Raw genomic sequence first — 15,070 nt, 5'->3', positions numbered from 1 at the left:
GTTGTTATATAGGGCCTATTTCACTCCTAAGAGGCTGTTACTATTTGGAAGAAGGACGGATGCCGACTGCCCTAGATGCCGAGGCCATGGGGATCTTATACACATGATGTGGAGATGCCCAAAGCTTTTTCGCTACTGGGATGGAATAGTAAAAATCATAAATAAAACGTTTGGGACCAAGCTGGACCGAGACCCCAAGACTTGTATCTTGGGGTATAGGAAAATAGCGGGGGAACCAAAAAATACCACGTTGGCAGTTATACGGTGTTTATTCCAAGCGCGGAAACTGATCGCGCAGAAATGGCAGTCTGATAGAGCGCCTCTTCTGAGTGAATGGACTCAAGTTATTAATGATTTAATTTGGAAAGAGAAAACTGTATATATACGAAGGGGAAACCTCAGAAGGTTTGAGAAAATATGGAGACCATGGTTGAATGAAATGGGGTACCCACCTGATTGATAAAAAAAATGGATAAATGGATACAGAATAGGATAATATAAAATTTATAGAGGGTAAAATTTAGGAGCTGGTGTTCAACCTTGAGGGAGGGAGGGATGGGCTGGGGGAGGGGGAGGGGGAGGGAAGGGGGGAGGGTGTGTTAAAATGCTGGGTGAATGGAAACAGAAAGCGCTAAAACACCTCAACAAAAGAAATATTATTGACACTGCTCTGTATATAATTTGTTTGTAATCTATGTAGCTTATACTATTACTCTCCTTGCATGAAGTAAAATAAATAAAAAGAATTTAAGTATTAAATGAAAATAAGGGGGAAAAAAAAAGGAAAAGGGAAGGGGGGAAAAAAAAAAAAAAAAAAGGGGGAGAGAGAAAAATGCAGATGATGGTTCAGCAGCCTAGATACCTTCACACAAGTGGTGATAATAAACTGGTTATTAATTTTGGGCACCCGGGCTACGGCCGCCGCTGTAATCAGTATAACCTTTTGGCTGATCTCTGATGCAAGAAAGAAAAGGGGAAAAAAAAAAAAAAGGAAAAAAAAAAAAAAAATATAGTAACAAGTCCTAGTTGCAATCTCAGAACATCCAATAAGAGGATAATATGTGACTGGTCTAAACTGTGTGGCATGTTCACCAATGCCAGGAGCCTGGCGGACAAGATGGGTGAACTAGAGATACTGTTGTACGAGGAGAATTTGGATTTTGTGGGAATTTCAGAGACCTGGTTCAACAGCTCTCATGATTGCCTGGCAAACATTCAAGGGTATAACCTTTATCGCAAGGATAGAGAGGGTAAAAAAGGGGGAGGGGTATGCCTATATATCAAGAATAATGTACAAGTGAATATCAGAGATGACATCACTAAGAGAGCTAGGGAAGAGGTGGAATCCTTATGGGTAGAGCTCCAAAGGGATGAAGCTAAGGGGAAAATAATACTGGGAGAACGAAATAGCCCCCCTAACCGGAGGGAGGAAGGGGAGACAGATCTCCTATCACAATTTGGATTAGCAGCAAGGATGGGAAGTGTTAGAATGGGGGATTTTAACTATCCAGACATAGACTTGGCAGAGGGAACCGCACATTAATCTAAGGATCACCAGTTCCTAAATGTCTTGCAGGACAATTTTATGGGTCAGATGGTAGATGCACCAACTAGAAATAAAGAATTACTGGATCTACTGATTACCAACAATACAGACCTGATCATGGATGTGGAAATAAGGGGTGATTTAGGTAACAGCGACCACAGGTCAATTGGCTGCAGTATAAATCAGACAAATATGAAACACAAGGGGAATAAAAAGACACTGAATTTCAAAAGAGCCAACATCCCTAAACTACAAACCTTGCTATAAGGCATAAATTGGGATAAAATCCTAGGAACAAAGAAAACGGAGGCGAGATGGGTTTGCTTTAAGAGCATATTAAATAAGGGCATTAGCCAATACATCCCATTGGGTAATAAATTTAAAAGAGCGAACAAAAGTCCTGGGTGGCTTAACTCCAATGTAAAAATGCATATAAAAGCAAAGGAGAAGGCCTTCATAAAATACAAGGTTGAGGAACCATAATCAGCATTCAGACATTATAAAGAATGCAACAAGAAATGTAAGGGTGCAATAAGGACCGCTAAGATAGAATATGAAAGACACATAGCGGAGGAGAGCAAAAAAAATCCCAAGAAATTCTTTAAGTATGTAAACAGTAAAAAAGGGAGGATAGGCCATATTGGCCCCATAAAGAATGAGGAAGGACATCTGGTTACAAAGGATGGGGAGATGGCGAAGGTATTGAATTTATTCTTCTCCTCAGTCTTCACAAGGGAATCGCGGGGCTTCAGTAACCAAAACTGCAGTGCTTATACTCATGACACATCACAGGAAGCACCTCCATGGTTAATGGAGGACAGAATTAAAATTATACTTGGGAAACGTAACAACAAACATCCCTGCGAAATACAAACCAGTTAGCCTAACACCAATAGTATGTAAACTCTTGGAGGGGAAGATAAGGGACTATATACAAGATTTTAGTAATGAGGTACGGTATCATTAGCAGTAATCAGCATGGATTCATGAAGATTCGTTCTTGCCAAACCAATCTATTAACCTTCTATGGGGAGGTAAGTTGCCATCTAAATAAAGGAAGGCCCATAGACGTGGTGTATCTGGATTTTGCAAAAGCATTTGACACAGTTCCCCATAAACGTTTATTGTACAAAATAAGGTCCGTTGGCATGGATCATAGGGTGAGTGCATGGATTGAAAACTGGCTACAAGGGTGAGTTCAGAGGGTGGTGATAAATGGGTAGTACTTGGAATGGACAGGAGTGGGTAGTGGGGTCCCCCAGGGTTCTGTGCTAGGACCAATCCTGTTTAATTTGTTCATAAACGACCTGGAGGATGGGGTAAAAAGTTCAATCTCTGTATTTGCAGACGATACTAAGCTAAGCATGGCAATAACTTCTCTGCAGGATGTGGAAATCTTGCAAAAAGATCTGAACAAATTAATGGGGTGGGCAACTACATGGCAAATGAGGTTCAATGTAGAAAAATATTATCACGTACCAGGTGCTGGAGGCCGATGGAGAGAGGGCTTCCTTTGCGGATAAGTTCCAGACTCCCCTGAAGGTGAGACAGGAGGAGTCAGGCACAAAGTAGCACAGGTCTCCTGTGAAGTTGCTTGCAGGAAGCTCAGGAATGCTGCTGATGTGATGCACAGAGTCTACAGACAGGTGGCACCTGTGAGATGAGACAGGTCTGTAAAGTCACTGAGATAATAGAGTATTATTATTATTTAGAGAAGCCAGGTCAAACACAAGAAGCAGGCAGAGGGTATCCGTGAGACGAGTCGCAGTCAGGAACTGGAGATAGGCAGACGGGTCAGGAACAAGCCGGGTCAGAAACTAGGGAACGCAGGAACCAGGAATCACAGGAACATAGGTAACAAGCTGAGATCAGTCAGAATCTTCAAACACTGATTCACTTCCTTATAAAGGCCCATGTGATATGCTGCTGGGGATGCTGGGCCCTAGAGTCCTTCTCCTTTTGTTGGTGTCCTGACAGATGCTAGGTCCTAAAGACCTTCTCCTGCTGTCAGCGCCCTAACAAATGTAAAATAATGCATTTGGGTGGCAAAAATATGAATGCAATCTTTACCCTGGGGGGAGAACCACTGGGGGAATCTAGGATGGAAAAGGACCTGGGGGTCCTAGTAGATGATAGGCTCAGCAGTGGCATGCAATGCCAAGCTGCTGCTAACAAAGCAAACAGAATATTGACATGCATTAAAAATGGGATCTACTCCAGAGATAAAACGATAATTTTCCCATTCCACAAAACTCTGGTCTGGCCGCACCCAGAGTATGCTGTCCAGTTCTGGGCACCAGTCCTCAGGATGGATGTACTGGAAATGGAGCGAGTACAGAGAAGGGCAACTAAGCTAATAAAGGGTCTGCAGGATATTAGTTATGTGGAAAGGTTGTGAGCACTGAACTTATTCTCTCTGGAGAAGAGACACTTGAGAGGGGATAGGATTTAAATTTATAAATAGCGTACTGGTGACCCCACAATAGGGATAAAACTTTTTCGTGGCAGGGAGTTTAACAAATAGAGGGTAAAGCTTGACAGTCAAAACAGACAGCAGTAACAACCTGAGGAGAATTTCAACACTTTGTTTTGGCTTTTGAATATCATATATTTCCCAAACCTATGGGTTTGTGGTATCCTAAAATGGAGCAAATGGAAACTATCTGACTGACATTTTAATGGTCACCTGCATATTTGGTTAGCAAATATACAATCTTTTTCTGTGTATGTTGTAAGATGCCTGGCTATAGTGCTTATCAATTGTTTTATACATCGCTGGCTGGTGTGCCATGATTTCTAGCTGCCATATTGAGTAATGTGAGTAGTTACTGAACCTGATTTTGCTAAAATAAATGTAATCTCTCTTCAAAAGAGGCAATTAATCACTGTGTATAATTACATAAGTGGCCCATATAGTGAACTTGGTGAACCTGAATGTGTCTAAACATGCCTAAACATGTAAAAAACGCGGTTTTAGTTGTGTTTAACCATTTCTCCTGCTAAGTGAAAGGCGTTTAGAAGAGCTGGGCAAATGTCCAGTGTGCATGAGGCCTAATAGGTAATAACACCAGAGATTGTTGATCCAGGGAAAATCAGATTGCCTCCTGTGGAGGGATCTTTTCCCCTGCTGGAGAAAATTGCACCATGCTTCATAGGATTATTTTCCTTCCTCTGGATCAATTGTGGGTGCAGAATTGTCTACATGGAGGTTTTCTATGTTTTTTTCTATTGGTTGAACTAGATGGACTTGTGTCTTTTTTAACCTGATTAATTATGTAACATGGGCTATGACCAAGATTAAAAAAAAATAAAACATTAGCCCAATTGCATGATTTATACTTGATGTATTTGTATTACACAAATATAAAATTATGCATTTTGTTTTCTATTTTAGCATCACGCCAAAAATATAAGTGTATGACCTACTATATTTATAGGCAATATACATTTTCTTTTACAGCAACATCCTGCAGCTATCAAATTCCTTTGATGCACCAGAAGGGGCTATAAGCATAGATAACTATAATGAAACACTCTACTATTACAATCAAACACATCCAGACGTGATTGCCTCTCTTAATCTTCCAACATGTGATTTAGACAGAATTTTGTCTGAGGTAAGTCTTCTTCTCATGCAAACTGATTAAATAAGCAACATATCCATACATTTTTCTCCACCTCAATAACATTGTATAAAAATGGCCTGAGGTAGTTATAAAAATGTATAAAAATGGCCTGAGGTAGTTATAACGTAATCATGGTTTTGGCTACAACCCTGATCTTGGTACCATTTTTTCTACCTGACCATTCTCTTTCATGTAAAAAAGCCGCTGGATCACTTTTACAGTTGGTGGAAGGGGGTACCCTTTATTAAGCTCTCCTCTGTCAATTTTGCTGAGAAGAGGGGCAGGAATGAAAGTTCCTGCCCCTCTTCTGTGAGGTCAGAAACTGGAAAAGATGAGGATTTTGTCACTTCTTGTTCCAGTTGTTTTGTTGAAAAGCCATTACCGGCTTGTACAGAATCTGATATTTAAAAGCACAACTTTGGAGTGCCAGTTGGGCTATTAATTATTATTTTGTTCTTTCTAGGAGGAGTAGTAAATATCGTTTGGACTTTGTACATGTTAATCTATCAGCAATTTCTATGTACTTCTTTTTTTCAAAAAAATCAAAGTTTCTATTCTAATCTCTGCCCTTAACCCTAGCCCTAACACATAGCTTTACACCAATTTAGCTTAATCCCTAAATAACGCCTATTCTGTGGCATACCCACCTCATCTTGTGCTGATAGAAAGCAGTCCCTTGCCGTAATCATACGGCACCAAAATCTTGGCACCAGAAAAATAAAATTGTTTTGGATACAAAGGTAATTGTGTTAGTTCTTTAAATTAGGTATTTCAATTGATATAATAAACATCACTATAATCACTTTTTCTACATTTTCTCCTCCACAGGGTGTGGAAGGAACAGGACTGGCATTTATTGTGTTCACTGAAGCTATAACAAAGATGCCAGTGTCTCCTCTTTGGTCTGTTCTGTTTTTCATCATGCTGTTTTGCTTAGGCCTGTCTTCAATGTTTGGAAATATGGAAGGAGTGTTGGTACCATTAATGGATCTTAAGATAGTACCAAAATCATGGCCAAAAGAAGCTGTGACAGGTAAGCTGAAATTATTAGTAAGCTGGAAATGATGTGATGTTGAAATACACACTGGTCCATATAATATTAATAATGACAATGAATAGAAAAAGTGTATAAAGGCAACTAAACTATCTATATATAGAACAAACAAAAACAACAATAAACAAAAGATTAATTTGTTATTAGTGTGTCTATAGGAGGTATTAAACCCAAAAGCAAACATTTATTATACTGCAGTTTACCAATCTAGTGATCTGACCAGTAAGTCTGTTGTTTTTCAACAAGCTCTCCTACAAATGTATCAATTTGTGTTCAAGAGTGTTGAGACAAAACCCCAAAAGAAACAAAACTGCAGCTGCAACTGCTTAAAAAGTGTGAGCTGGAGTTTGGCTTCAATTTGTTAGTATATTTAAATCTGCTAGTGCATCTAGCACCCCCCTCCCTGCAGACTGACAATACTGCTGTCCAAAGGTGTCTCTGTTGCTTCTTCATCTAGAGCAGCCTTCCTCAACCTTTTGAACACAGAGGAATCCTTGAAACCCTTGAAATAACGTTGCAATCTAAGTCAACCCCTTCTAGAAATTACTATATCTACAACTCATGATATATTAGTGTAAGGGTCAGTAAAAAGAATTATCCTTGTAAAGAATCCCCCCTTACAGATAGCTAAAAAGATCATTAGTGTCAGTGGGAACTTATCTGAGAGGCACTAATCGCTCATTATGTGGATAATGACAGAACTCTGGACGGCCGCACTCCAATGCTAAAACGATGCTTTATTCAAATAATATTTAGGACACAGCAAATGACATCACAACGAAAGATGCTAACATCTGACACGTTTCGCACTAAGGTTAGTGCTTACTCATAGCTGGCACTAATCGCTCATTGCTCAAAGAACCCCTAGCACCCTCTGAAGGAGGATAAATGTTGTTTTACTTTTTCTTGTACTGTATATGAGATTAGGTATTGTTTGCAAAGTGAAATTCCACCACTTTCACTTAGCTGTGGGGAAAATTCCCTTTTATAGTGAACAACCTTCAACACCCATATTTCACTGTTGGTTTAAGCTTGTGTTATGTTTTATTTTAGCTATTAATTTAAAAAGTGTTGTTAAACCAAATATGAGGGTTTCCATAGTTTTAGTTCCCTACTTGATCTTGTTACAAGTTGTTTTACTTAAACTAAACTGCATACTGGCAAAAGGAAACAAAAATGGTTTCTTTCTCATGTCAATTTTATTATTTATGATTTATGTATTTGTTCTGCAGGTACAATATGTGCTGTCTCATTTTTGATTGCTCTCATATTTGTCCTGAATTCTGGAAATTATTGGCTGGCATTGTTTGACGGATATGCTGGATCGATTCCTTTGCTGATAATTGCATTTTGTGAAATGGTTTCTGTCGTTTACATATATGGAATAGACAGGTATGTTTATAATTGAATATAAAGATGTTTAGAATGTGTATGTATGCATATATATATATTTAGAATAGAAATGTGATAAAGGCTTTTTACTTTTATAAATAGACCTCCATCTTTATCATTTTTTTTTGTTTCAATTTCTCTGTCAGTATGGTAGAGAAATATAAATTGTAAATCAAAATAATAAGTTCCCCAAGGAAGTGGGCAACTGTTTTATACTACCATTGGTAAAGTACTTTGGAGAGTCAAATGATCACAAAAAAGAACTCTGAATACCACATTTATTCATGACAATCCTCATATTTGTAAGTAGGAATGGGTTTGGATATTCGGGGTAGAAGACATCATCTCAAAAGTCAAGCGAGTGTCTGCCATGCTTCTTGAGCTAGTGTGTTGTTAGGGTTGCAATATTGTTACAAGTTCTATCTTGCTACAAAGGCAACGTGTGTTTGGCATCTGTGAGGAGGGCCGCCATCAGGGAGGGACAACCCAAATACTTGTAGGGGGCCTGGGCTTCCTGAGGGGCCCAATCACCCCACAGGGATGGGAGAAGGCAGTGGGGGGTGCATGGGCTCCATGTGACTGTGCTGGCTTTCTTTATGCATATACCACCAGAGTCGGCAGCAGCAGCTGCTGCTCTGTGTCAATGAGCTCACATTTTACTCTTTGTTACCACCTCTGGCTATTTTCTGCATGTGCATTCCTCGTTTGTGTGCTGATTGTACTGTATTCTTGACTGTGCTTGGCTGTGTCTCAGGAACTTTGTGTAAACAAAGCTGGGACTCGAAGACCTCCTTTACAAGTAGGGGCTGTGTGTACAAGTGAAATGAGGGGGCTGTTTGGGCACAGGGAGGCCAGAGCTGTGTGACATTGCTGGACTGGAATGTCTCATTGCTTTATGGAGATGTCTCCTTGCTATATGGGGATGTCACGTTACTATATGGAGATGTCTCTTTGCTGTATTGGGCTGTCTCTTTGCTATATGGAGATGTCTCTTTGACAGATTAGGATGCCTCTGCTGGATTGGGTTGTCTCTTTACTATATGGGGATGTCTTTTTGCTATATGAAGATGTCTCTTTGCTAGATTGGGATGTATCTTGGCTGGACTGGGCTGTCTCTTTGCTATATGGTAATGTCTCTTTGCTATATGGAGATGTCTCTTTGCTTGATTGAGCTGTCTCTTTACCATATGGGGATGTCTTGTTGCTATATGAAGATGTATTTTTGCTGGATTGGGCTGTCTCTTTGCTATATGGTAATGTCTCTTTGCTATATTGAGATGTCTGGATTGGACTGTCTTTTTTTTTTTTTATTATTTGTATTAAAGCTTTTTCACATAGAAAAAAAAGAATACAAACTTGCAACATAGAAAAACATACAGCACTACAATTTAACAGCACCAGTGTACAATGCAGCTCCCGGACCAAAAAAAGAAAACAAAACGTCAGAGATCCTTCCAGAGAAAAATCATAGCAAGGAAAGAAAGGGGTAAACACAATACATATTCATTATATGCAGTACAATATCCCCCCCTGCTTTAATAAGAGAAATTATTGGTGCCCATCCAGGCTTACACAAGCCTCACTGCTCGCCAAATATGACAACAATCAACCAGGAGGCAGTTAATCTGATGCTGTTGAGCTGTTTTCTATCCAACCACCCCACACCTTATTAAACGTATCAGGTACCCCTCTATTGAGATACGTGGCTTCATACAATGGTAGACAAAAAATAAAAAATTGAACACTGCGCTATCCAAATATAAAAGAGCTGCTAACACACCCAAATGGATATTTTAAGGTAAAAGAATGTGCAATATATACAAACGTGTAGCGCTAAACAGAAAAAAGTGCAAAAATTACATGTACTTTATATAATACCCCACGTGCTAACCCCCAAGGCTGCCACAATGTTCCTTATGATGAGAACATTGATCTAGGTAAACATTGTATTAAATAAAACAATCTATCACTTTCAAATTGTGTATACAAAAACAATACACACATAAAGTTGTGTGGCTTTGTGCTCATAGACCCAAATGTTCAATAGTCCAAAAAGAGAAAAAGAAGAAAAATACGTGGCTTCATACAATGGTAGAGCCAATGCCTTTCAGGCCATAGTGGTAGGGGGGCCAACGGTTTCTTCCATGATAAGATAATCACTTTGCGGGCATAGTACAGGAGCAAGGTGAGCAAAGTATGGATCATATTTTTGGGTGCTAATGTGTCTACCATGCTTCTATAGATGATGCAATGATGATTGTCGTGATCAACCCAACACAGTCTAGCACCCTCACCCAGAACTGCCGGATGTGCGGGCAGAAGATATGAAAAAAATCTGCCTCGGGTGCATCACACCTCCAACAGTTCGACGGGTGCACAGAGAAAATCCTTGTTAGTTTAGCAAGGGTGTAGTATATCCTATGAAGAAACTTGAACTGTATCAAGTCATCACGCGCCAACACCAGTCTGGCAAACGCTGTGCCCTGTACATTATCGCCCAAGCTGTGGGAAATCTGACATCCATGCAGCACGGCAGGATGCTAGAACCTTTGTAGTATCTATGAATAATTTCTTGCAGATAGTAGACAAGGCTTTATGTAGGTCTTTATCCCTGAGCAGGGATTTCAGGTTGCCAGCTCGCATGTCCAGAGTGGAGGACCCAAATTGGGTACAAAAAGCATGCCTGAACTGGAGAAAACAAAACCAGTGTGAGCTATGGAGCTGGTACTTCTGAGCACATCAAATGTCAACAACACCCCATTTCCAACCACCGAACCTATTGTTTTTATCCCATATCTGGTCCAGATGATTGGATCTGCAAGAAAGTGAGATAAGCTTGGATTACACCACAGAGGAGTATAAGGTAACACCACGCCAACCTGAAGTTCAGCCCTTCTAGTCAAGTCCTACGCTCTGATGACTGAGCGCATGGACCCCCTAATAGGATAAGGGACCCCTCTCCCCCTATATAACAGGCCAGACAGTGCCTAATAGGAACCAACTACTGCAGCTTTTAAAGTTACCGCAGCATCATCATCTGGCTGAGTCAGTCATCAATGTGCAAAAACAAACTGCCCCGCTAATAAATATCTATCAAAATTGGGTACCCTTCTTTCCAGGGATGCTGCAACACTTGCAATCTAATACGTGGAGTCTGCCACCCCAGAGAGTTTGAAATCACTTTATCAATGGACTGGAAACTAGTCTGAGGTATCCAGACTGGGGAATAGGAAAGACGTATAGGAATAGGGGGAGAAATTCAATTTTTAGAAGATTTATTTTCCCAATCAGGGATAGCGTTATGCCAGTCCTGTGTGCATTGCTTAAGTGTCTGCAGAATCGGAGCAACATTGAGAGGAATAAAGTCAGCTACCGACTGGGTAATATTCAGTCCCAAATATTTCACCTTATCTATCCACTGAAATGGGCAGCCTATCAGGGCCCTGAGGGTTGGGGGTGGAACTTTTAATGTCATAATTTGTGATTTACCCCAATTCACCTTAAGACTGGACAACCGGGAGAAGGTGTCCAGGATGGACAGAGCTGAGGTCAATGACTGGTCATGATCCCCCAGGAAAAGCACCATATAATTTGCCTATAACAGTTTTTTTTCTCTAATACACCCACCTGTATTCCCTTCACCCCAGAAGACAAATGCAGGGCTGTAGCCAAGGGCTCTATAAGAAAAGCAAATAGGCCAGGAGATAACGGGCAGCCCTTGCATGTCCCCCTAGCTACCAGGAAGAACTGCCTTCTCTAAACCCAAAAAGACTAATAGTCCTCCTTTTGTAATCTCAGGGCTTAGCTGTAGATGAGTATAAACCCTTCTCAAGTCGATATCAGTGGCCTTGCCCGGCATGAACTCTGTCTGATCCTCAAACACTAAATGAGCTATAATTGACATGAATCTGAGTCTGAGTCCAGCATTTTCATAATGATTGTAAACTTCATATTTAGTAGTGAGATTGGCCGATAAGAGGCGCAATGCAAGAGGTCCTTGTCTGGTTTGGCTATAAGCCCAATATGTGCTTCATACAGTGAGGGAGGCAGCTGACCTGTCAGAAATTGTCCCACCTGATGGTAGCATTGTTAAACATCTGGCCTGCAGTACTGATGTTCACCAGCGGGTGTCTCCTGACAGTCTGGAACTGCCAGGGGAGCTCTCTCCTGCTGGTGGTATTATTTGATCTTTGGGCCGCAGTACTGGCGCCCACCAGCAGGTTCCTGGCAGTGTGGAGCCGACCTCATTTTCTTCGATCAGGCATCACCTGAGCCTGATTGCAGGAGATATGTATAAATACCCGGCAAGTACACACACACTTTGCCTTGGTATCTTCCTTGTGCCCTGACCTGATTCTGTGAGCTCTGAAACCTGATCTTGATCCTGTCTCTGAACCCAATCCCTGTACCTGAACCCTGTGCCTTGTACCTGTACCCATCCCTCTTGTGATCCTGTTCCCCTTATCTTTACCGTATAGCCTGATCAATTCATCCTCCCCTTGTCCTGTTTGTTCCCTATCCCCAGCTGCTGACCTCCTGTTGATGACCATGGCCTGGCTCTGTTTTATGATTTCGGTATCCCTTATTATATGTATATATCTGTCTGTTTATTATTATCGTTTGTGAGTTTCTGTTTTTGGTTGGTTGCACTTTGTATTATATTGGAGGTGGTTGAGTTTATTCACTTATATTAATAAATCTCTATATTACACACATTTGGGTTTCCTCTGTTGCAGTCCACACAGTTCTGGTCTTACCTGATACGTGACATGGCCCACCTGTAAACATTCCCGATGAAGGGTCAACAGACGCAGTGAGATAATCTCCATATGTTGCCTTTACCACTCAGGCGGCAGCCCATCTGGGCCCGGTGCCTTACAGTTTGAAAAGGAGCCTACGGCTGAAGCAAGTTCCTCCCACCCAAAAAGGGGCATCAAGGAGCTTAGATACCTTCTGAAGGCAAAGTGGGAAGATGGAGTGGTTGCAAGAGTGCAACCAGGTCCCCCTTTACGTAGGATGGAATAGGAGAATATAGTGCTGTGTAAAAATAGAGGAAAGCATCAAGGATTTCCTCCCTAGAAAACACCAGTGATTCAGAGGGTGAATATATACAAGGGACAACTGTGGAGGCATAACTATCAGCCACAAGCATGGCCAGCAAGCGTTCATTCTTATCCCCCTGTTCAAATACTTGCACCATCGTACGTGTTCTAGCTTTTTTTGTCATGTCTTTATAGTGTAAATGAAGCTACCTTCTGGCTTGACACAGGTCTGCCAGTGGGGCAGATGAGGGAGTATCAGCATATATCTGGGCGTATGCCGGTTCCTTCTCCTGTAATACCTCAGTGTCGTGGCTATATTGGGTTCTAGCAGCCTTAATGGCCGAAATGAACTCCCCTCTAATAGTCGCTTTAAAAGCATCCCAGGTTAATTTGTGCGGTGGAGGAACCCTCATTAATTTGCCAATAAGACTGTAATGATGGTTGGATGGCTCCATCCACAAACGGATCACATACCCACTTTGGAGATAACTGGCAAGCACCTGAGGACCGAGATTGGACTCTCTCTTTGCCGTATCAGGATGTCTTGTTTCTATGTGAAGATATCTCTTCTGGATTGGGCTGCTGTCTCTTTGTCATATGGGGATGTCTCATTGCTATATGGAGATGTCTCTTTGCTGGATTGGGCTGTCTCTTTCCCATATTGGGATGTCGCATTTCTATATGGAGATGTCTCTTTGCTGGATTGGGATTTCTCATTGCTATGTGGAGATGTCTCTTTGCTGGATTGGGATTTCTCATTCCTATATGGAGATGTCTCTTTGCTGGATTGGGATATCTCTTTACTATATGGGGATGTCTCTTTGCTATAAGGAGATGTCTTTGTTGGATTAGGCTGTCTCTTTGCCATATTGGGATGTCTTTTTGCTATATAAAGATGCCTCTTTGCTGGATTAGGATGTCTCTTTGCTGGATTGGGCTGTCTCTTTGCCATATTGGGATGTCTCTTCTGGATTGGGCTGTCTTTTTTTGCTATATGGGGATGTGTCTTTGCTATATGGAGATGCTGGATTGGGCTGTCTCTTTGCCATATTGGGATGTCTCTGCAGGATTGGGCTGTCTCTATGTCATATGGAGATGTCTCATTGCTATATGGAGTTGTCTCTTTGCTGGACTGGGTTGTCTCTTTGGCATATGGGGAGATTTCATTGCTATATGGAGATGTTGCTTTGCTGGATTGGGATGTCTCTTTGCTATGTAGAGATGTCTCTTTGATGGAGTGGGCTGCTATATGAGGTTGTCTCTTTGCTATTTGCAGATGTCTCTTAGCTATATGAGGATGTCTCTTTGCTGGATTGGGCTGTCTCTTTGCTGGATTGGGCTGTCTCTTTGCTATATGGGGATGTCTCTTTGCCTTTAAAGAGTCTCCCTTGTGTCATGGTGGCAGGCTGCATATTTTTTGGCCAAAATATAATTCCTTAGGGCTCATTTACACTTGCTTCGGCTTCAACAAGGCTTCGGATAGGCTTTGTTAAAGCTCTGAATGCTAGTCAAAGCTCCTGTCACTAAATAAAATGGTTAGCTTACAGTCCTGTTTACACCTGCTTTTGCTTTGCTTTACTTTGCTTCAAAAATGATACCCTGTGGGGTATAATTATATATACCTGAAGCTACATAATTAATTATGTAGCTTCAGTAGTACTTCAAAGCGTCTTCAAAGCCTCTACAGAAGTCTATGGCAAAACTCACTTGAAGCCCCACCAAAGCAACAAGCAAAAGCAGGTGTAAACAGGACTGTAAGATAACCATTTTATTTAGTGACAGGGGCTTTGACTGGCGTTCAGAGAGCTTTAACAAAGCCTGTCCGAAGCCATGTTTTGAAGCAAGTGTAACCGATTCCCAACCGCTACACGCAGATATACTGCGGCAGAAGGGCACGTATAGGAAGAATCAGGTACGTGTACGTTGCCCTTTAAGAGGTGGGTTGCAGGCGTGGGAACTTCCATCGGGAGCTTTGTGAGTGTGATTGCGGGGTCCCGCGGACTTGATGCCTGTGGGGATACCCGTGATTGTCTCACGGAGAGGAAGAACGGGGAAATGCTAATGTAAACAAGTATTTCCCTGTTCTGCCTAGTGACACTGTCACTGATCACAGCTCCCTGTAATAGGGAGTGGTGATCAGTGTTGTGTCACACACAGCCCCTTCGCCCACAGTTAAAATCACTCCCTAGGGCACACTTAACCCCTACAGTGCCACCTAGTGGTTAACCCCATTCACTGCCAGTCACATTTACACAGCAATCAATGCATTTTTAATTGCACTGATCGCTGTATAAATGTGGATGGTCCCAAAATCGTGCCAAAAGTGTCTGATCTGTCCGTCATAATGTCACAGTCACAATAAAAATCGCTGATCGCCACCATTACGAATACATTTTTTTTTATAAAAATG

The 15,070-nt window shown here is 41.4% G+C and overlaps 1 protein-coding gene across 1 annotated transcript in view; it reads left to right on the top strand.

The window, feature by feature from the left end:
• SLC6A19 (solute carrier family 6 member 19) overlaps positions 1-15,070 on the top strand; it is a 116,179-nt gene that overhangs the window by 87,949 nt on the left and 13,160 nt on the right. Inside the window, exons 8-10 of the mRNA XM_077491821.1 lie at positions 5,007-5,163; positions 6,001-6,205; positions 7,459-7,618. Of these exons, the coding sequence (XP_077347947.1) occupies positions 5,007-5,163; positions 6,001-6,205; positions 7,459-7,618 (522 nt within the window). The remainder of the gene's footprint in view (positions 1-5,006; positions 5,164-6,000; positions 6,206-7,458; positions 7,619-15,070) is intronic.

This window comes from Lithobates pipiens, unplaced genomic scaffold (genome assembly GCF_037356315.1).
Source record: "Lithobates pipiens isolate NorthernLeopardFrog02 unplaced genomic scaffold, aLitPip1_a1.2 Scaffold_19, whole genome shotgun sequence".
In the NCBI taxonomy this organism is placed as follows: domain Eukaryota; kingdom Metazoa; phylum Chordata; class Amphibia; order Anura; family Ranidae; genus Lithobates; species Lithobates pipiens.
The sequence above is the reverse complement of the archived record's forward strand: the minus strand, read 5'-3'. Positions and strand labels throughout refer to the sequence as shown.